General features: G+C 44.2%; 1 protein-coding gene across 5 annotated transcripts in view; it reads right to left on the bottom strand.

Annotated features, from left to right (window-relative positions):
- Window positions 1-7,605: 7,605 nt before the first annotated feature.
- STRBP (spermatid perinuclear RNA binding protein) overlaps window positions 7,606-19,482 on the bottom strand; it is a 124,468-nt gene continuing 112,591 nt past the window's right edge. The window contains exons 16-18 of one of the 5 annotated variants that reach the window (XM_019728513.3): window positions 18,845-18,968; window positions 14,441-14,485; window positions 7,606-9,200 (exon numbers count right to left, since the gene is read on the bottom strand). In XM_019728513.3, the coding sequence (XP_019584072.1) occupies window positions 9,106-9,200; window positions 14,441-14,485; window positions 18,845-18,968 (264 nt within the window). In that variant the 3' untranslated portion in view covers window positions 7,606-9,105. Of the gene's footprint in view, window positions 9,201-11,017; window positions 11,651-14,440; window positions 14,486-18,844; window positions 18,969-19,482 lie in introns of those variants that run through there. The other 4 variants (XM_019728515.3, XM_019728516.3, XM_019728514.3 and 1 more) reach the window with 4 other exon arrangements.

Raw genomic sequence — 19,482 nt, 5'->3', positions numbered from 1 at the left:
TGTAGCTGTGACAGAGCGAATGGTCCACGAGGCCAAAGACTTACTGTCTGGCCCTTTACAGAAACAACTGGCCAACACGACGTACGTCTAAGGCAGTGTTCCCATATATTTCCACAAAAAAGGTGACATCTGTATGGCCCACTGGGGTAAACATACAAGGCCACTTACAGTTAGAGACACCTGGCCCTGGGTATCTGGCTGCCCCCCCCTAGGCTGCCGGGATCCGTGTCTCTGCACCTGTGACCTTTCATAGCTCCACCTTGAAGGCTCAAAACGACAGCTGCCTCTTTAGCCCAAGACAGGTACAGAAACCCACACAGACTCTTCCTTGGGTGTCCCTGCCACCTCCCAGGACGAACCCGAGGCCCAGAGCAAATCCTCTAGTAATCCTACAACGTGACAGGTATTTTCCTTCTTAAAGGACTCCATAAAGCAAGTCTACACCTTCCCACTGGGTAAAGACTTTACAGACTTTGCATCAAATGAGCTCGGCCATTGCCAGATAAAAAACCCGAAACATTACTGTCTGAAAAAGCAGAAGGCCTCTGTATGAATCAACACCCAGTACCTGCCACGCCCTTGGGCGAACCCAGCAGAGCGGAAACTCAGGAAAGGGTAAGATGCTGACCAACCAACCTGCAAACCTATCTACCCGTTGCTAAAAGACACACTTCCCAGAGCACAAGAAAGGGGCTCACAGCGCCCCACCTAAGAGAGTTGGGTCCCCCAAACCCCCACGTCCTAGCCCAGTGGCCACGGCCCTTGCTGCACTGCAACCCCTCTCGCCCTCACCCCTTCTGCCCTGTCAGCAGCCCCCTCCCTCCCCCGCCTTCCTCATCTTAGTCCACAGCAGCAGTGCCCTCTGTCGCCACCTGAACAGTAGCCGGGAGAAGGCTGGGCAGCCCCACTTCCCACATGTGGGTGCGTTCCACTCAGTCTAGGAGAGAAGCCTGGCCTGTGAAGACACCCCATGCCCGCCTCCATCCCTTTGCTGCCGCCTTCAATCAGCCTCCTCCTCCTCCGTCCCTCATCTGCCTCCTGCCTCTAATCATCCCCATTCAACCATCCAAATCGACCCTCCAGAAGTCTCACCAGTTTGGAAGACGGCGATCACTGAAAGGCCTTCCACAAAGTGGCCCCAAACTGAGCATCCCATCTGCCACTTCAGCCTCCGAACCAGACCAGTTCCCATTAACAAGGACCTCTGTGCTGTCCCAAGAAGGCCACCATGGCCCCCTTCTTGAAATCTCACCAGCTTGCAAGGCACACTCCTGCCCAGCTCAGATGCCAGCCTCAATGGGAAGCCTGTGCCACTTCTGTCAGAGCCCGTCTAACTCCCTGCACATTACTCGGCTCTAAGCACGCGTCCCTGCGTCAGGCTCCTCACAGGCCTGGCTCCTCTGCTGCCGGTCTGTCCCGGCCATGGAAGACGGCTCTGATTCCGCTCCAGCCCTGGCTTCCACTCCCTCTTCCCGCGCGCTCCATCTTGGTCAGGGGTTTCACCTTCTACTCGCTTGTCTAAGCTGAAAATCTCGACATTTTCTCTCACTGTGCCTTCTCCCCCAACACATGGCCTGGTAAGTAGTAGCAGGAGACAGTGACTGTTTCCCAAGAAATCCATGTGTCCAAGAAAGGAGACATGGTCGCAGCAGCATTCTGTCCAAAGCGACACCCCATGGACATCCTCCGCACCAGCCTATCACCTGGCTTCCTGCTCAAGCACTGTACTGACATGGGGTGCGCGTCTCCCCCACATTGCCCCAGGCACCCCAGCCCACCATCATGGGAGGCACATTAGCTCTAACTGCCCAACTGGCTTCCTGTAACTGTCTTTATCCTTCTGGAGCTACATAAAACAAGTAAATGTAACCCCTTAAAAGAGCTGATGGAAAGGTCCACGTTCTCCCCAGGTCTCCCCTTAACCAGCCTCAATAAATCTCATTTTAAAGTGCTTTCCGTTTTCCTGAGTTCTTCAGGTGCCACCTCCCAGAGGATGTCCCCCACGTTTCCCTAACGCAGCCTCCACAGGCATGAAGGATGTTGGGAAGGTGAGCAGCTTCTGAGACTATCTACATGATGGAAGGGTCCAGTGAGATCCGAACGTCAGAGCACCCGGGGAAACATGTCACTGTCAGTGTGACCCACTTGGTTAGAGCACACAATGAAAGCCTAGCCAGGTACAGGTGACAGCCAACCACAGCGGGGTGAGGTGAATGCAGAAAGCACATTTCCAACAGTCCAACCCCTGGGATCTGTCCAGTGCCAATGACTGGTTTGCATTTTATTATAGGGTTTGGTTACAGTACAAAAGGACGGTCTGTGGAAATAGACCCAACTGTGCAGCTGACACAGAAAAACAGGCTGCTTGGCCCGAGGCTGACCAGTCAGTCGCCTTGTCCAGGAGCAAGTGAACAAACAGTTCTTCCAAAGGAACCAGAGAAAGAATGAGCCTGGTGTCTAGATTCTTTTTTTCCCCCATGGGGGGAGAGGGAGGCGAGAGATGAGTTGGGTTTTGCTTGTTTTGTTTCAAACCAAGAAAGGTAAGTAGAATCCACCACAGAGAGAAGATGAAACTTGCCGAAAGGTTTTGGGCTCCAGGACAGGCAGCGGTCTAGGCTAGCACGACAAAGCGCCAGTACTGAGCAGAGCACTGTCGGAATGGATGGGCTCGGCCACTTACTCGCTGTATAATTTTGGGCAAGTTATTTTGTCTAAGCCTCCATTTCCTCATCTGTAAAAGGAGAAAATGTCTAGATTCCCACATTTGTGGTGGAGTTCAAATCTCATCCCAAAGAGCTTCTATTAACTCTAAAAACAGCAGAAGAAATGTTCTTTCTGCTATGTGGTTAAAAAATCCCTGATTAGGAGCCACAATGTTTGCCACAAACCAGTCGAGTGGTTGGGAGCGGTCTCTGGGCTTCAATTTCCTTGTCTGTGCTGTGGGAATGGCCATTTCTCACTGCTCCTCCTCCTGAATGGATGGCAGAGCAGGAACTGAAATGGTGCCTGGGAGCAGGCTTCCCTACGTGCTGTCCTCTACAAGGCCAGGCACTCGGTCTCCCTCACACACAGGTCACTGCTCTGGACCTCGCACAACCTGGGTTCAAAAGAAGGTCCCTTCCACTGTTCCCCTCCAGGATTATGGCCGGTGGCTCGGGAAAAAGAGCCAGTTGCCAAGGATGACAAGCACCTGGGGTGAGGAGGGCTAGCCTTCTCTCACGGATTCTGCGTCCGCTCCCACACGTGGCTACCCCTCAGCAGATGCCCAGCTGCCACTCATTGGCAAAGGGGCTAGTGAAAGGGTTTGCAGCAGCACGGGTCAGACCAGTGCTGCAGAGAGACTCACACCAGTAATTCAGACACCAGCAGCCATCCAAGCGGCTCCTCAAGCAGGCCTCCTAAATGCCGGGATGGCGACCTTCCCCAAAGGCCCATCTGGGAACAGTCCCGGCAGTCAGAACAAGCAACTGCACCCCCCCCATCTCCGCTTAGCACCACCGCAAACCCGGGCTGCTGCCCTTCCATGCCCCTCTTACCCAGTCAGAGCCTCACCAGCCTTCCTTCAGAGTCTGGCTCAAATCTTCCATGATGCCCCCATGACCAACCTCAGGCCAGAGAGTGTGCTCAGAAAGCATTAGCTAAATGAAAGCCTACCTCAATTTCCCATTGAGACTCAAACACAAAAACAAGCTCCAAATACAAAAGCTTCCTCTGTTCATACAGCCACACCTTAGTCTTCCAGTCTATCTTGCTAGTTTGTTAAACAATCACTTTCAATCGGTCTGAAAGAAAATAGCCCTATTTTAGGCCAGGATATCTGCTCTAAAATGACCTCAAGACAGAGCCCAGGTTGCAGCTCAGGCATCTAGGACGGGCATTGACGCCTGTGACCTCAGAAGACCGGATAAGGCCCCTGGCCGGCTGCTCAGGCCTCACAGCTTCATTCAGACTCGTGCCCCCGCCCCTCCCAACCCCCACCATCATACCCCCTTCCGGTGGCGGTGGGGGGCGGGGGGGTACCCATAAACTTCATTCCCAGACTTTTCATCCACAGCATGGGGTAGTAGAAAGAGGCTTTTGGCACTGAACAGAGCTGGGCTTCTTCTTGACCCTAGCATTTAACTCTGAGCCTCATCTTGCATCTGTAAAACAGCTAATTCCACCTCTAGAGGTTGGGTGAGAATTAAGAAGACTGTCCAAGTGCTTGGGACACACAAGATACCAATTTTGGCATCTTTCTTCCCTCTCCTACTGCTTCTTCAATCTACTGCTGCACACAGCCCAAAGGGGCCTAAATCGAAGGCTACTGTTAATTACCTGGGACATTTAGCTGACATTTTAATGGAGAGACCATTCATCCAAACCATACAGAAGGATCCAAGGGAGGAGACACTGAAAGCAGAGAGACTGGGCTCCTAGGCAGTGCTAAGAGAATGTCCTCACAGCAGCCAGGCTAATCCTGTTACCTCCTGCAGCCCATAAGCAGCAAAAAACCATGACTCAGACCACACATCTGCAGCTAGGATATGCTAATCAGACTTGCTTAAGTTGCCTGGGCAGATGGTGGCAATCTCCACACTACCCACCAGGCAGCAGTTTGCAGGAACGGCAAAGTTGTGCCAAGAAAGACCAAGACCCTCTCAGAACAACCAAGCAATTAAGATACTGACAGCTGATTGGTCAAGGAAAAAAGGCCCGCCCTCAACCTTAGCTCAAGGAGGCAATGATTTCACCAAACAGCCACAGTTGAGGGATGGAGTAACTTCTGCCAGGTCATTGTTATACAAGTAACTCAGATTTAAGAAAAGCCTCTTGACTATAATGCAAATCTATCTTCTTGCCTTAAAAGGTTAACACTCAGTCCTGGTCTACACACTTTTTATAACCTTAGAGCATCACAGAACTCAATCTGTCTTCTCCACTTGGCTCATCTACCAACTGACGGGGACGAACCTTCTCACCTTTCTTCTGAGGCTCCTGAAGTCCACAGACACGCTAGCCAGAAAGGGATGGGAAGATGTATATATCCTTTACTCAATCCAATAGCGTCAATTTCACCATCTACCCATTTCTCCTTTTGCTGAAAAGTAACTTACCAATTGCGTCTATAGATATAGATAAATGGCTAGATGGACAGAGACAGACTGATAGACAGGTTTTTTTCTAAAATTGACAGAAAGGAGGCCTCGTGGTGATGAGTGCAAATTTTTTCCCCCAAAGTGTTGAAGCAAACTTGGAAGAGAGAAGCTGCAGGAATGCTCCTCAGAGAAGCATATGAGTCCGTAGACTTCTAAGCATGCCACCCAGTCTCCTCTTTCTTTTCTGTGGTTTAGAATAACTTGCTTTCTACCTGCCAAACACTGGTAAGCTCTGAGTGTTAGATTCCGGGGTTAGCTGTAATCACACACACACTTTTTTCTTATTAGTGCACCGGTAGGAAACTTGGAATCAGCAGGTTGATATTCTAAGCTCAGCGGTTTTCAAGTCCCAGGCACACTTAAATCCCAAAGCAAGTGTATGTTACGAACCTCGGCAGCAGCCTGGCCAGTGACTTCCCCACCACAGCAGAAAAGTGGGCATTTTCCTTTAGCATGAACCTGCAGTGACCTACACACCAAGTGTTTGTCTTATGTTTCCCGTCTAATCCCCAGGTGCTAAGGCAGGCCTCTCCCAAAGCCTGAGAGCACCCCAAACCTGTCAGCACTAAGGAACCAATGCAGCTGCCCAATCAGCAGGCCACACACTTGCTTCTCAACTACCTGCCAGCACAGCCTTGCCGCCCTCATGTACTTGTACTTGGTCACCTCAGCAGCCATGGTAAGAACAGTGCAAAGCACTTGAGTGTATCAACTCATCTAATTCCCAAGCCCCACAGGAATTTGCTGGAGGGGGGGAAATTCTTTGGCCCAGATTCCCACATGGTTTCTCTTCCCTATTTCTGGCTGTGCTGTAAAGCTTACATAACCTAATTTGCATTATGGTGCTATTTTTAAAAATCTCCAAAGATCACTGTTTCAAGCATCAATGGAAGCTGTTAGCTCCTACCTAAAATGATAATGTGGGAAAGGATATCTATTCTTACAACTAACTCAACTTGAATTTTTGACTTAAAAGTATCTTTCTGAAGATGCTATTAGGAAAGAAGGGACTCCTGTAAGAAGTACTAGCTCTATGCTCTGCAAATAACTGCGAGAAACACATCAATATTGAAACTCACCTCAGTAGGAGATAGTTTCTTGGTTGTGCAGTTGATATTCATCTACCACCCATCTCCCTTCCAGGCCTCCTGGTAACACTGAGAAATCTATGGTCACTGGTAGCATAGCATCAGATCATTTACAGAGTACGAGTTTGGAAAAATCACAACCTTGCTTGTTCTGATGACTTCAGACAGACCCCCAACCCCCACCTCCACCCAGGAGGCAAGGGCTTAAGCTCCACGGGAAGACCGTTCACAGAGGAGGTTGTTTTCAGCTTTAACTGCTCTTTAATGTCCCTGGTTTTGCTGCCTCTAGATTACTAGGGAACCTCCTTAGTTCATTCCCCTAATTCACTGTTGAAAACTGACCTCTACTGCAGTTGTTGATGAGAGCTAAGAAACAGGGAAGTTACAATGGATGACTGATTATAAGGGTAAAATTCCCCTCATTTGTCATTTAAAAAAAGAGCGATCAATATTTAAACGAACCAGTTTGTTCTTTGCTATACTATAAAAACTGCTGTAAAAAGACTGGGGTTATTTGTTATTTATTTCATTCAGTTCACTTACTTGGATAGAGGTCCACGAACATAAACCAGAGTTGGTTTCGGGCTGTCAAAACTGCCAGGGATATATTTAAAATGAGTGAATTTCCAAATGATGCCCATTTCAGTTGATGTCAGAGGGCCGTATTATTAAATAATTTATAAATGAACTATTAAATAATTATCTTTTGACACTGCTAATGCATTATTTGCCTCCCAACCTAGGATATTTATAATAGACCCGATTCCACCAACAAGGAGACTCTCAGACTTAAAGTGCTTCCAGTGGGCACAGCCTCTGTTTTGCTAATACCCAGAGAAGGACCTGGCATGTAATGGGCACTCGGCTGTTTGATCAGGACTAGAATGTACTTGCTACTAGTCAGCTAGACCTCACACAACCGTTTATAGATGCCAAACCCACATTCAACATACATACAGATTCTGTATGGGAAAGAAAGTTGTTCCAGCAACCTTCAAAGTTAGTAATAAAAAGAAAACTGCTACTTAGAGACAAATATAAAACATAAAATTCATTTTAATCTCTATATATAAAATACAGCCTTAGCACAGAACATCTAACACACACGAAATGCATTTAAGGGACACACTAAACGAAGCAAATCCTTATTAAAATATTTGGCCTAACCCTCACATCTTTTAAGTGAACTCCATGACGGTTGAGTAGGTGGGAAATAAACCATCAGGCTACCTAACCTAGAAAAGACAGGGGAGTTGCCTTAAGTCTATTTGGTCCATGCAGACTGGGTCTTTACCATTCTGAGTCTTGCCAAAGTTGGTTCTGCAAATAGTTAGCTTACCTCAATTATATATTTTTCCATAGTTACCTTAATATTTTGGTTTGTTTTTTTCATTTTCTATTGCTATTTATTTATTTATTTTATGGCTTCTTGCTGCTGTTGTATTAGGGCACACAACACAGATCAGAGATTTTCATTTCTCAGAGAAGTATCTCTCCCTGAGAAATTGGCACTTCAACCCCCAGTTTGTGTAGCAGCTACATGTAAATGGGTCCCGTCCTGTCAGCACTGCTGCCAATCTTGCTGCTCATTAAATTCCAGCACTTTGGCCAAAAGAACGCCCTGACGTGAAACCTTCTTAGGTGAACTCTTTCCACCAGTGGATTCTTTTATTTAAACGGGTATGTGTGTGGGGTTCACATATATGTTCTAGCACAAGTTTCTACACACATACACACACTTAACTCAGCAAAAGTGAAGTCTTTCTTGAATAGAAAGTAATCACAAGGATATTAAAACAAATGCTGAAAATAATTATTTTACATTTAGATCATAAAAATTTTAAAGGTAAAGTGATGACATAAGACCTAAGAGATCCAATACATCATATATGATTGTCATATATGCATGTTGTGTTCATTGATTTTTTTATTACTTTTCTCTTTAATCAGAAAATAAAAGAGCTTACCTTTGTACACTGAGACCACAGCTTACAGTCACTAGATCTCAGCCTATTTTATACAAGTGATATGGCTACGAAGGTCCGAGGAGAACGAGAATAAAGTGAGATAAACGTGCTGAAAACTGCTTAAAAGTATTAACCTGAAATACACAGAGGGTCCAACACCAATTTAAAAAATACATTAACGAGGTATTCCCAGCTCTTCAGTTAATTAATGATGACTGACTGATTCATGATTTTCAAACATTCACCCAAATTTAAAGAAAAAGAAGAAAAGGCTAATAATACCAGCAAAATCTATCAGTGTTTTGTTCCCCAGGTTAACAATTTGAGAGACTTCAAACAACTCTAGGACTCCTCACTTCCCCGCACCATGCACTGCATCTAGTCAGCATGAGGTATGTTGGGAATCGATTGGACCAATTATCTTGCACAGAAGATGGGGTGCTCCTGAAGCCTGAAGAAGCCCAAGCGACAGGCCACGTCCCTGGCTGGGTGCCAGCTCCCGTGCAGAGCATGGCTTCAAGGACAACCCTATCTGAGAAATTACAGTAGCGCAACTGACGCAGTCAGGAATGCAACTATTCAATTTATGTGCTAAAAAAGTCTAAAAACTGTCAGAAGACAGCTTAACTCACACACTAATTCTAAGTTCTACATTGGTCTGTAAACTCCCTGACAAGAGACTACGCTGGGAGGGGTTAAGTACGGATATTGCTAGGTTTCCAAAGGAAAAGTTTGAAAACAGACACCGTGGCTTTGAGGAAAGTATTGCTCTTCTTTAAAATGTTCAGTCATTGCTTTCCAAAGAAGGTGTCAGACTGGTGTATCTGAAAGCTGGAAAGCCTCATGGGGGTCACATTGCTCTTAAGACCAAGACATAGAAATTGCCATTTCAAGCCAGACAACCTGATGGTTCTAGAAGTCAGAGAAGAAATCTTGAGGGCCCAAGTGAATAATAAATGGTGCGACGCTCAGAGGCTGGCAATAGGGGCTGTCAATGAAAAAACCACCTACAGTGAAGAAAAGAGCAGAGAAGCAAAACTTCATGTTAATTTCACAGAATTGGGTGAAGCCAAGAGCTTCATTTATATTTCTCTGCTCTTTCAGCTGTAAGTGGAATTTTCATTACAAAATGGAGGGCGGGAAGGGCAAAAGGTGGGGGGGACACTTAATTCATTACAAAATTTAAACAGTTGAACTTGCATGGTTACCACTTCTAACAAAGGACTGACAGCTCAATTATTTTAAGTAAAGCAGAGAAATGTAAAAGTTTGCAGCAACTGGGCAGGTTTACGACATGTTAGTAACTTCCAACAAACAACAAAATAAAAAAAAAGGACTTGGTAGAAACCATTTGAAAGGACTGCCATCATGTTGGAAAACAGCACAGCTCCCTTTCCGCCATTGTGGAGGGGTTGGGTTACGAAGCCGAGTAAGCTACTTCAAAAGATTTTTCTAAAGAGAATCTCCAGAGAGATTCCAACTTGGAATGCAAATTTGACGATCAATTTCAAATAACAATACAGCTGCAGCTGCCAATTAATAGTATTCCAAAAACAAAGAGGACTATTGTAAATATTGAATTAATAAAAACTGGACACTACCAGCCATGCTTTTTCTTCTCAGTGATGGCTCTGTTTCATCCATAGGTCAGCAAAACGAATCAATGAAACATGAAAACTCCCAGCTGAAATGGGCCCTCTTGTTCATGTCTAGCCACTAATGCACAGGATGAGAATGGTAAGTTCACAGCTATTTCTAGCAAGTGATGAGGTTTTATTAAAGTATCACCCACCACTAATAAAGACAAAAGGTCAAGGAGCAGAAGTAACAAACAAACCATTGTGTAATAAACATACATTTGAGAAGCGACACTAACATTTGTTTTAAATTGCCCATTTCACTCTCATTTAGTGGTCCCAAAGAAATCTGGTACATAAATTTGCCATACTGTGTGAGGCCCGTTCTCACTGATGGGCTGTGTTCAGCTCCACAAAACAGAATTTAAAAGGGAAGAGGAAAGCTAATTCATACTAGAAAGGGGCATTTTTTAAGACACAGCAACTTGTAAATATCAGCATGGGACCACACTGTTGCCTTCATGGGGGTGAGTACCTTAATGAAACCATTACCTTCTAGTAACATCATAGGCTTTCCAAACAAGGTGAGAATGCACGTGGAAGGTTCAGGTCTGCACCCTTTCCAGAACAGCACCATGTTACCGACTGGCTGTTTTCACCAGCTTAACCGGTGTCTTAGGGATAACTGCTGACCCATGGCTGAAACCTGTCGCTTTTCACAGCAGCACTCCACAAGAACTGGGACAATCGAAGAGCAAGTTTCATGGGGACCCTGTTGCTGCTTTCGATTCTGATGTGATTGAAGAGGAAAAGAGGACCCTTCAGTGAATCCCGGAAACACTGCTAACCTTCTATCTGCATGAAAAAGCCAGGGGGTGAACACAGTACCTTACAGAGTGAAGAAGGCCACAAGAACAAGAGAGGGTGATTGATCGATTAATTTATTATTTTTTAAAAAACTTGGAAATTCGGAAACTAAAATAATCACATTCCTCCTTTCCCATGTTGGGGTCGTGCCATTATTTGAATAAGCAATGCTCAGGGGACAGAATATACCTAGGTCATGGGGCCGCCCTTGCACAGCAGGAGCACAAAGGACTTACAGAGTCAGCGGGTGCCCCGCCTAACGACCGCCTTTGTTTTAGCAGTTTGCTTACAAGTGAATGGGATTTCTAGGGCTAAGTTATTATTAGTTTTCAATTCCTTGTAATTTGATACCAAAACATATCAAAAATAATAAGCTAAAACAATATTCAAACCCATATTTTATTGGCTTTAATTACACACTGCAATATTTACAAAGTTAAAGTTTAAATGAAAAGTCTCTATTGTATTAAAAAAAATAACTACAGCCCGAATTAAAGTGCCCTGGGGCAAATACATGTCGATCACCTAAGAATCAGTGACTGCATCAGGAACCAGGCAGTACTCTTGTTACAACAAAGCAGTTTATTTGTGATCAGTGTTTGAGACTCTATACAGCCTTCACAAATTTAATTTTACATAATCTGATACTCTTAAACTTTGAACTGCTAGACTTATTTCCCTACAGCAGAAGGGCTGGTATAAGTTATTTTCCGGAAATGAGGTACCGTTTCACAGAACTAGTTTCTTTTTTTTGTTTGTTTTCAAGTTTTAGAGAACTAAATTTGCATTTGTTAAAATCAAAAAGTAGGAAAGATGTTCTTTACAAATAATTTTGATCAAGTATGTGTTCAAAGAAAGCAGGATAAAAAGGCTTTTTCTCTAACATTCTGTATTGTACTGTATTGTTGTTCAATAGGAATTAGCTTCTGTCATTTGCTAAAAGAATGAGTAGTGGGGAACAGGATATGTTGGGAATTTCATAACGGGTAACAGAACCATTCTCTTGGGTAAACCTACAGAGAAAAGAAACGGAGAGGACTCCAAATAAGTTTGATAATCCAATAAAAATTTCAGGTAAAAAAAAATCTTACAATAATTATCATTAACCTTTTCCAGATTAGTCAGTCAACATGTACCATTTTGGAAGAGGCTCACGATCTCTCACAGACTCCAATTTTGAAATTGTTCTTAATATTTTGATAATATTTTCCACTCAAAATTAAGATGGCTACATCACAGGAAGAATTCTATTCAGAAAGCAATTTCATACGAGGGAGCTGCCATGAATCCTAAAGATCGAAAGCAATGCTATTAATATTCTAAAGTGACCCTAGAAATCCATGTGGGTTCTCAGTTTGGCCCATCACTATTATAGGAGAAACGGGGTCCAAAGCACAGCTTTGTGTTCAGGCCTGAGCTCCCCAGAAAGACGGCTCCAAGTGGAGTCAGCCCCGGTGCTTATCGTGTTCATGGCTACTGCCAATATTGGCATGGCAAATCTGGAAAGATTAATTACTGCCCTAATTTTGTAATTAATGAGTTCTTGTGGCCTCACAAACTTCTGCATACTCAAGCCATGATTTGAAATCTGCTCCTATTTCTGTTCTAATCTCTAACCTATGGAGAAATCACAAAGCAGCAACAGCAGGTACTCAAGAGCACCAGATGATCAGAGGGAAATTACCCCACATGCAACAGCTTTACAAAGGCCAAAAGACATATTTACCTTACAGCCAAAATAAAGCATCGTTTTTAGTAGGTTGGCATCACAGTAACATTTAAAAACCAAATCTTTTATGTGAAAAATGGGGGCATCAAATTTCACCAGCTTTGGAAGTCAGTTATATGGCACATGGAAGAGAGGAGCCTTCTGAAGCGGGGCTCAGAGGCCGCAGGGTGAAAGTAGAATGTTAGAGGAAGGGGAGGAACAAGAGAGACAAATTAAAAAGGACTGAGGAAAAACGTGAATGTAGCTTACAGCCTAGATATAAAAGTGTTTTAAAGGGAAAAATGAAGTTCTAGCAAATCTGGACTGAAGAACGTGTGACTTACTGTGCCTCAAAGAAACACAGACTTCAGAACCTGCCCAAGGGGACAGGTGCTTGGTGCTCCCAGGGACTTCTTACAGTGAGTCAGTCAGTGAGTCACATGCACCTGGATGCACTGACCAGACCTACCGTGTTTCTCCGACAGTAAGACCTAGGCGGACAATCAGCTCTAATGCATCTTTTGGAGCAAAAATTAATATAAGACCAGGTCTTATAGTAAAATAAGACCTGGCCTTATAGTAAAATAAGACCTGGCCTTATATAATACAATACTATAACATAAGACCGGGTCTCGTATTAACTTTTGCTCCAAAAGACGCACTAGAGCTGATTGTCTGGCTAGGTCTTATTGTCAGGGAAACGCGGTAATTCCTAGGAAGGATGAGGTGGTCAGGATATCCAGAAGCTGGCTGAATGGTTAAAGGCAAATGGCCAAATCAAAAAGAGCTTGACAATGGGAATTTAGAAATTCTTGGTGAGAGCATAGTATGGAATGAGTGCCCAACTGCTAGTCACCCTCTGTTTGAGAACATGGGACTGTGGGGAATGTTGAGGAGCCCTGAGCAAAGCAGAGTGCCCGAGGAGACGGGCAGGCAGGGCAAGGACGCAGCTCCAGACCCTGCAATGGGCCTCAGACAAAACACACCCCAAATACTGGCCACCCTAACAGCTTCTCCACAACCTTCCAGGATATAAACTGCCTATTTTAATGGGGAAAGGGGTCAAACTGTTCACTTTCTACTTATTTCTACAGTTATGAAATCAGATGAAGCTTCAATTTAGCAGTGTCTTAAGGACACATAATTTTCATCCAAACAAAAATGGAAAAGCTGATGCATGGAAAGGAAAGCAGAATGACAGGGCTGGTGGCGCCGAGCGCAGGGGCTGTCCGTCCTGTGCACGTGCACACCGGGCCGGGCGCACGGGCACGCACACACACTCGCGCACACTTTCTCACAGGCGCACACACGTGCTCTCCTCCCTCAGTGACAAAAATCTTGCATGTGACTGATTCTATAGCATGTAGCACCTGAGGTAGGAAAATGTCTAAGAGATCATATCACTGACTCCAAACCTATTGCCTCCATTGCCACATAAACCTCATTCAAAAGTTATCCAAAGGGCCACTGAGGTTCATTTCTGCATTCGCTTTTATTTTTTATTTTTGGAGAGAGAGGAGCCACTCCTGTGATTTTCTAACATGTACTACAGACTTTCTGCAGTAAAACTTAAGTAACACTGCTGGTGATAGCCCCCTATCACCTCTCTGGGACCCGTTTACTCCACCTCTAAAGGAAAATTCACAGAAGAGGATTACAGCTACAAATTTGAAGTGAGCATTTCCTACCCCTAACTGAAATCCCCCACAGTTCACACAGTTTCAAACCAGAAATTTAAACATAACTGCATAACTGGCAGGCAGCCAAGCTAGAAAGTGCACATGGCCCTTCAGTAGCCTTTGAATGGAGTGTGAGTTGGCTGTAAGAACTACTTAAAATACTTAATTCCAGTCCGGTCAGAAACAGGCAGTTAGAACAAGCAGTCCTGCATCAGGCAAAGCAGAGAGAAGAGCAACTCCAACCAAACCAAGAACCACAAGGTTGTGGCATTTTCAAAGGGAATTGAAGTTGGGTCACTAGAATGAATAGGTTTGAGATCCTCCAATTCATTTAAAGAAACCCTACATACAAACTGTGCTTGGGATTGCTGTGACAGAGTCACTACCAGGAGAAACCAGTAAGATGCTGTACATACCATAGGCAGGGGCAGCTGTGCTGTAACCATATGGTGTTCCATAGCCTAGTGCAAAGAAGAAGAGAGCAGATCAGTCCAGGACAAAGGGCAGCTGGCACTGGCCCAATTCACAAGTACCACCAGACCCGAGACCTTGGGCCCTGAGGATTTCTTCCAGACGCTGGATGAACGGGAACCAGAATGGCTCTAGTCTACTGGTCCCCTCGGGCCTATAGAACGGAAGCCTTTCGCCCGGCCTCTATAGGTTGCCCTGACCTACCAGAACCCCCTGGGGCCTCCATCTCACGACACTGGACACACTACTGTAATTACCGACTCCTCGTCTGTTCCCACTAGAGCGGCAGGAACCAAGTCTTACACATCTTCGCATCACCTGACCCCAGCAGAATGTCTGGCATATAGTAACCACTTGCTAAATATAATTTGTTGAACAAAAGAACACTGAGAACGACTCAAATCACCAATTTCTCAAAACTGGAAAACGGAACTTCTTAAGTCTCTTTTCAGAAAGCAGTGACAGAGCTGGCTGAAGCCTCAACTGCCAATAAGGCGGGCGCGGATCAGGCTGTGGACCTGCGGGCGAGGTCCACGTCTTGTCGGTATGTGTATCCCTGGCCCCAGCCCAGCATAGGGTCTCTCAGTAAACACTGGGAAATCGACATTAGCATCGGTCAATGTCAATAAAAATAGCTCATATTGTCAATAAAAACAAATACAAAGAACACAGAAGGTTTTGAACCAGTTGGTTCTGGCACAAGTTTCTTGTATGTCTTGAGATGTATAACTTCTGAGTTGCCATTTTCTCATCTGTAAAATGGGAAACCTTCCAAACTACTTTATAGTTTTGTAGAGATTAGGAATACTATGTTAATCAAAGCTACAATCTTTAATCTTTCAGTAAAACAACTTTAAAAATATATAAATACCAAATCACTTGGGTAAATCTCTAGGAAAAAATTGGTATCTAAAATAGAGCCAGGGCACAGACTCTCTGTGGTCCCTCACACTATATCCCTAACAAAGCAAGTTTTGTTTGCATTACAACCCCTTTTTCTATAATCATTTCTCCTGCTCAGAATTTTTTTTCCTCCTTTTCTAATTGACCAACTACAACGCATCCTTTAGATCAGGACCAAATACCACCTCTCCCAGACTCGCTAGTTACTCCTTGGTCCACCCACGCTACAGCTCACATCGCATTACGTGATGTTTACTCAACTGCCTGTTCCTACCCATCTGAGCCTGAGCGCTCACTAGGGCAGATGCCAGGTCTTCTTTGAATGCCCAGTTCTTGTTTGAGACAAAACACTCAAATGTATGCTAAACAAGTCAACTGCTCATGTCTCTCCTGAGAGATGAAAATGTTTCACTTTTTAGTCTATCTATACTTAAGTCATATACAACTGGGGTAGTACAACTTAGTTTTACTCTTAGTCTTTGATCATCAGTAGTATATTTCAAGAGGACACAACACAGTTGAAATAAGCAGCAGGGACAGTGTCAGAGGCCAAAAGAGAAATTAATGCTTAAAAAAGCAAGTTGTACATCAAATCCAGGAAAAGGTAGCTGGTTGGCTAAGGCTACAGTTTCAAGGGTTTTACCAAAACCTCCTTTGAGAGAGATGAAACTATTCAGCTGGACACTGGGGCTCTAATCCTGACTTCACCTCTCTCCCTAGCAAGGTGATTTTAAATTGCACCTGTTATTTAACCTCTCTGAACCTCAGTCTTCTGCAGTAATTGAGTTAGCGGGGAATATAATTAAATAATATATGTAAAAATACTTAACTATAGTGCCTGCTGCACAAATGGCATAGAACCTATTCATAATGTAAACTGACCTCATCTGAATCTTCTCTAGGTTATAAAAGGACTTCATTTTTAAAAGCTTCAGGAGACAGGCTTTTCAGAGGTCAATGCAATGGCTTAAGAGAGAGGCTACTACAGAGCAGACGAGCCTGGCAACAAGCAGATATAAATGATTCCTTTCACAATTACTGCCACTAGACGATGGCTGCTTTCCCCTCGAGCAGGAGGTAAACGTGCCAAGACTACGCAACTACAGACCAAACCAGATGAAGCCCCAACAGAACACGTAATCAAAGGCAGGAGAGCTCATCAATAACTTGCCTGTTGTAAAATGAAAGCTGCTTCCTTTAAATAATGCAAAAAAAAAAAACTACTAAATTTCAGTAGAAATAGTGAGATGCACAGAACAATGTCTTAAAATTTTGGACACTAAACTGTATCAAACTATAACTAACCTTTCCCCCCAACATTCCTGTTTCAGCATCCTGTCTCCTTAGATGGCACGATCATCCAATCTAGTTCCTCTAGCTCAAAATCCTGGGAGATATCCTTGAAACCACACTCTTTCATTCTCCATATTAAATCCATCAATTTTGCTTCCAAAGGACTCGTTTAATCTATTCACTTCCTGCTACCCATCTACTTCCCTATACCCACTGGACACACCACCGTCTCTTGCCTGGGCTGCTAGTTTACAAAAACCTTCACTGTCTTGTCAGACCCACTTCTGTCCCTCCAATCTTGACAACAGAGTCTGACCTCTGATCTTGTCACTTCTCTCCTTAAAATCCTTCACAACTTCCCACTGCACTTAGACTTCTAAGACCAAAATCCAAGCCACGGCCTCCAGGACTGGGACTGAGCACCCAGCTTTACCTCGTCGCTCCCCCACCCCCGTGCTCTCCACATTACATTTTGGCCTTCCTCCAGTCCTTCAAATGAGCCACGTTCCCTAGCACCAGCAGCAGGTCTGTGCACATGTCCTGCCCTCCGTGGGCAACACTGTTCCACCCCACCCTGCTCTGAGTTAACTCCTACTCATTCTTCAGAGCTCAATTCAAGTGGTACTGCTCAGGGAGGCCTTCAGGGACCCAACAGACCATGGCAGGTTTCTCTGTTACATCCTCTCATAGCATCGTGTCCTCCTCCGTCAGCATCATCCCAGTTTACAATTGTGATTATCTGACTAGTATGTCTCACTTTAGACCATCAGCTGCATGGGAGCAAAATCCATGTCTGGTGTGTGCCAAAGCAGGCATGCCATATTGGAATGAGCAAATGTATTCTTAATATGACACATCTTTGAGCTATGCTCCTCCTGGAATCAATTTCTAGAAGCATAATTCCAGTCACATCATCCATAGATGTTCCCAGACAGCCTATTCTCTTTCTTAGGAGGAAAAAAAAGAGGTCTAAGTAAACTTCTTAGGAGTGTTACATTAAAAAACAATGACTGGATAAAATCCAATCTTTACGACAATGTCTTCTTGATCAACAACAACAAGAGGTTTACTTGTCAAGTTAAAGGTTCCATATTTTCAACACTGCAGAGAACTTGATTTTAATGAGACAGCTGTACACCTATTGCTCAAATCACATAAGGACTGGCCCTAAGGATTAGAAGAGAAGGCAGAGAGAAGGTATCTTTCCCCACTCTCACAAGCCATGTGGTGAGATGGAAAGAATACAAACTTGGGACTTGCAAACACCTACTCTTTGGTCTGCTGTTTACTCGATGTGTCACACTCGGCCTTGTCTCCCTAAACCTTAGTTTCCTTATCTGGAAAATGGAAATAATTTCTACTTGAGGAAACACTGTGAAGATTAGAAACAATTAAGGGAAATCATTTATATGAAAGTATCTGGTGTATAGTAAGCTCTGGATAAATAAGTTCCCCCTTTTCTCTTTTGGTACTTCTTTAGTCTTTGATGATTCCCCAATATTGAGTTAAGGAAATGCTAATAAGGCTAGGCTTCACCCCAATTAATTAGCCTCTTATCAGCTTTTTCTATCCTGTTACACGTCATCTATCTCCTACCCTGTTTCCCCGAAAACAAGACCTAGCCAGACCATCAGCTCTAATGCGTCTTTTGGAGCAAAAATTCATATAAGACCCGGTCTTATATTATGCTATACTACATAAGACTGGGTATTATATTATACCTGGTCTTATAGTAAAATAAGACGGGTCTTATATGAATTTTTGCTCCAAAAGACGCATTAGAGCTGATTGTCCAGCTAGGTGTCATTTTCGGGGAAACACGGTGTCGTCCCCCTGAATACACCCTGCTCAGATATCCAAACTCCTCAATATGTGGAATATATTTCAGCTTCCTCATTGTCAAAATGTGTCCCCTCAACCAAGTGCAGTATTCCTCATCTGTCACCTCACTCCAGGAAGCCTCTTGTCACTCAGCAGATTCCAGGAGAAAACCTATGACATTCTGTAGATCCTCTTTTCAGTTTCTGTGCCCACCCATCCTATACCCATGTTATGTTTCCAGAGACCGTGTATACCTTGGAAAATAAAGGACATGCTGTTCTTCAAACTTTGGCCCCCAAAAGGAGGCATATCTCTTGTGGGTTGTACTGTACCTGGAGCTATGTAGCCAGGAGCAGCTGTGGCCCCAACAAAAGCTCCCCTGGTTAGAGTTCCTCTTCCTCTGCCCCGAACAGCCTGGACTGCTGTGGACACAGCAGTATTCACAATACCCTTTGCCTGTTAAAATAACATATTTTCATTACCGAGAGAAGTAAGAACTATCCTATCATCTCTGTCATGTACAACTTCTATGAGAAACTTGAGCCTGCGGATGAGAAATGAGTCGTCTATGACCTTAAACGTTCACTTTATCATCTGTAATATGAAAATGACACCTGCCATACAGAGTTATTCTGGAGAATACGCTGGGCACATAAAAGTATGTACATAACTTCTTTTCACTTGAGGGTTACCCAAAAAGAGTTAATTTTCTACATACAAATTTCAGTAGTCAAATTACATCTAAAGTCAATTTAGGCCTGACTAAAGTAATTGTACACATTTGATATCCAGGTTCAAAATCCATTGAATTCTCTGCCCACAGCCAAAAAAATTACTGCAACAACAGCAACAACAAACCACCTCGAATCAGCTGAGAACCTGAATGGGTTTTTTTTAAAAAGAACTAAGAAAGGATGCCAGATGTAGATGCCAGTTTCTGCTCTAAGTTACTACGACTTCAGGAAGTTTC

This window comes from Rhinolophus sinicus, chromosome 16 (genome assembly GCF_057876585.1).
Source record: "Rhinolophus sinicus isolate RSI-liver-muscle chromosome 16, RSI-T2T, whole genome shotgun sequence".
Lineage (NCBI taxonomy): Eukaryota > Metazoa > Chordata > Mammalia > Chiroptera > Rhinolophidae > Rhinolophus > Rhinolophus sinicus.
The sequence above is the reverse complement of the archived record's forward strand: the minus strand, read 5'-3'. Positions and strand labels throughout refer to the sequence as shown.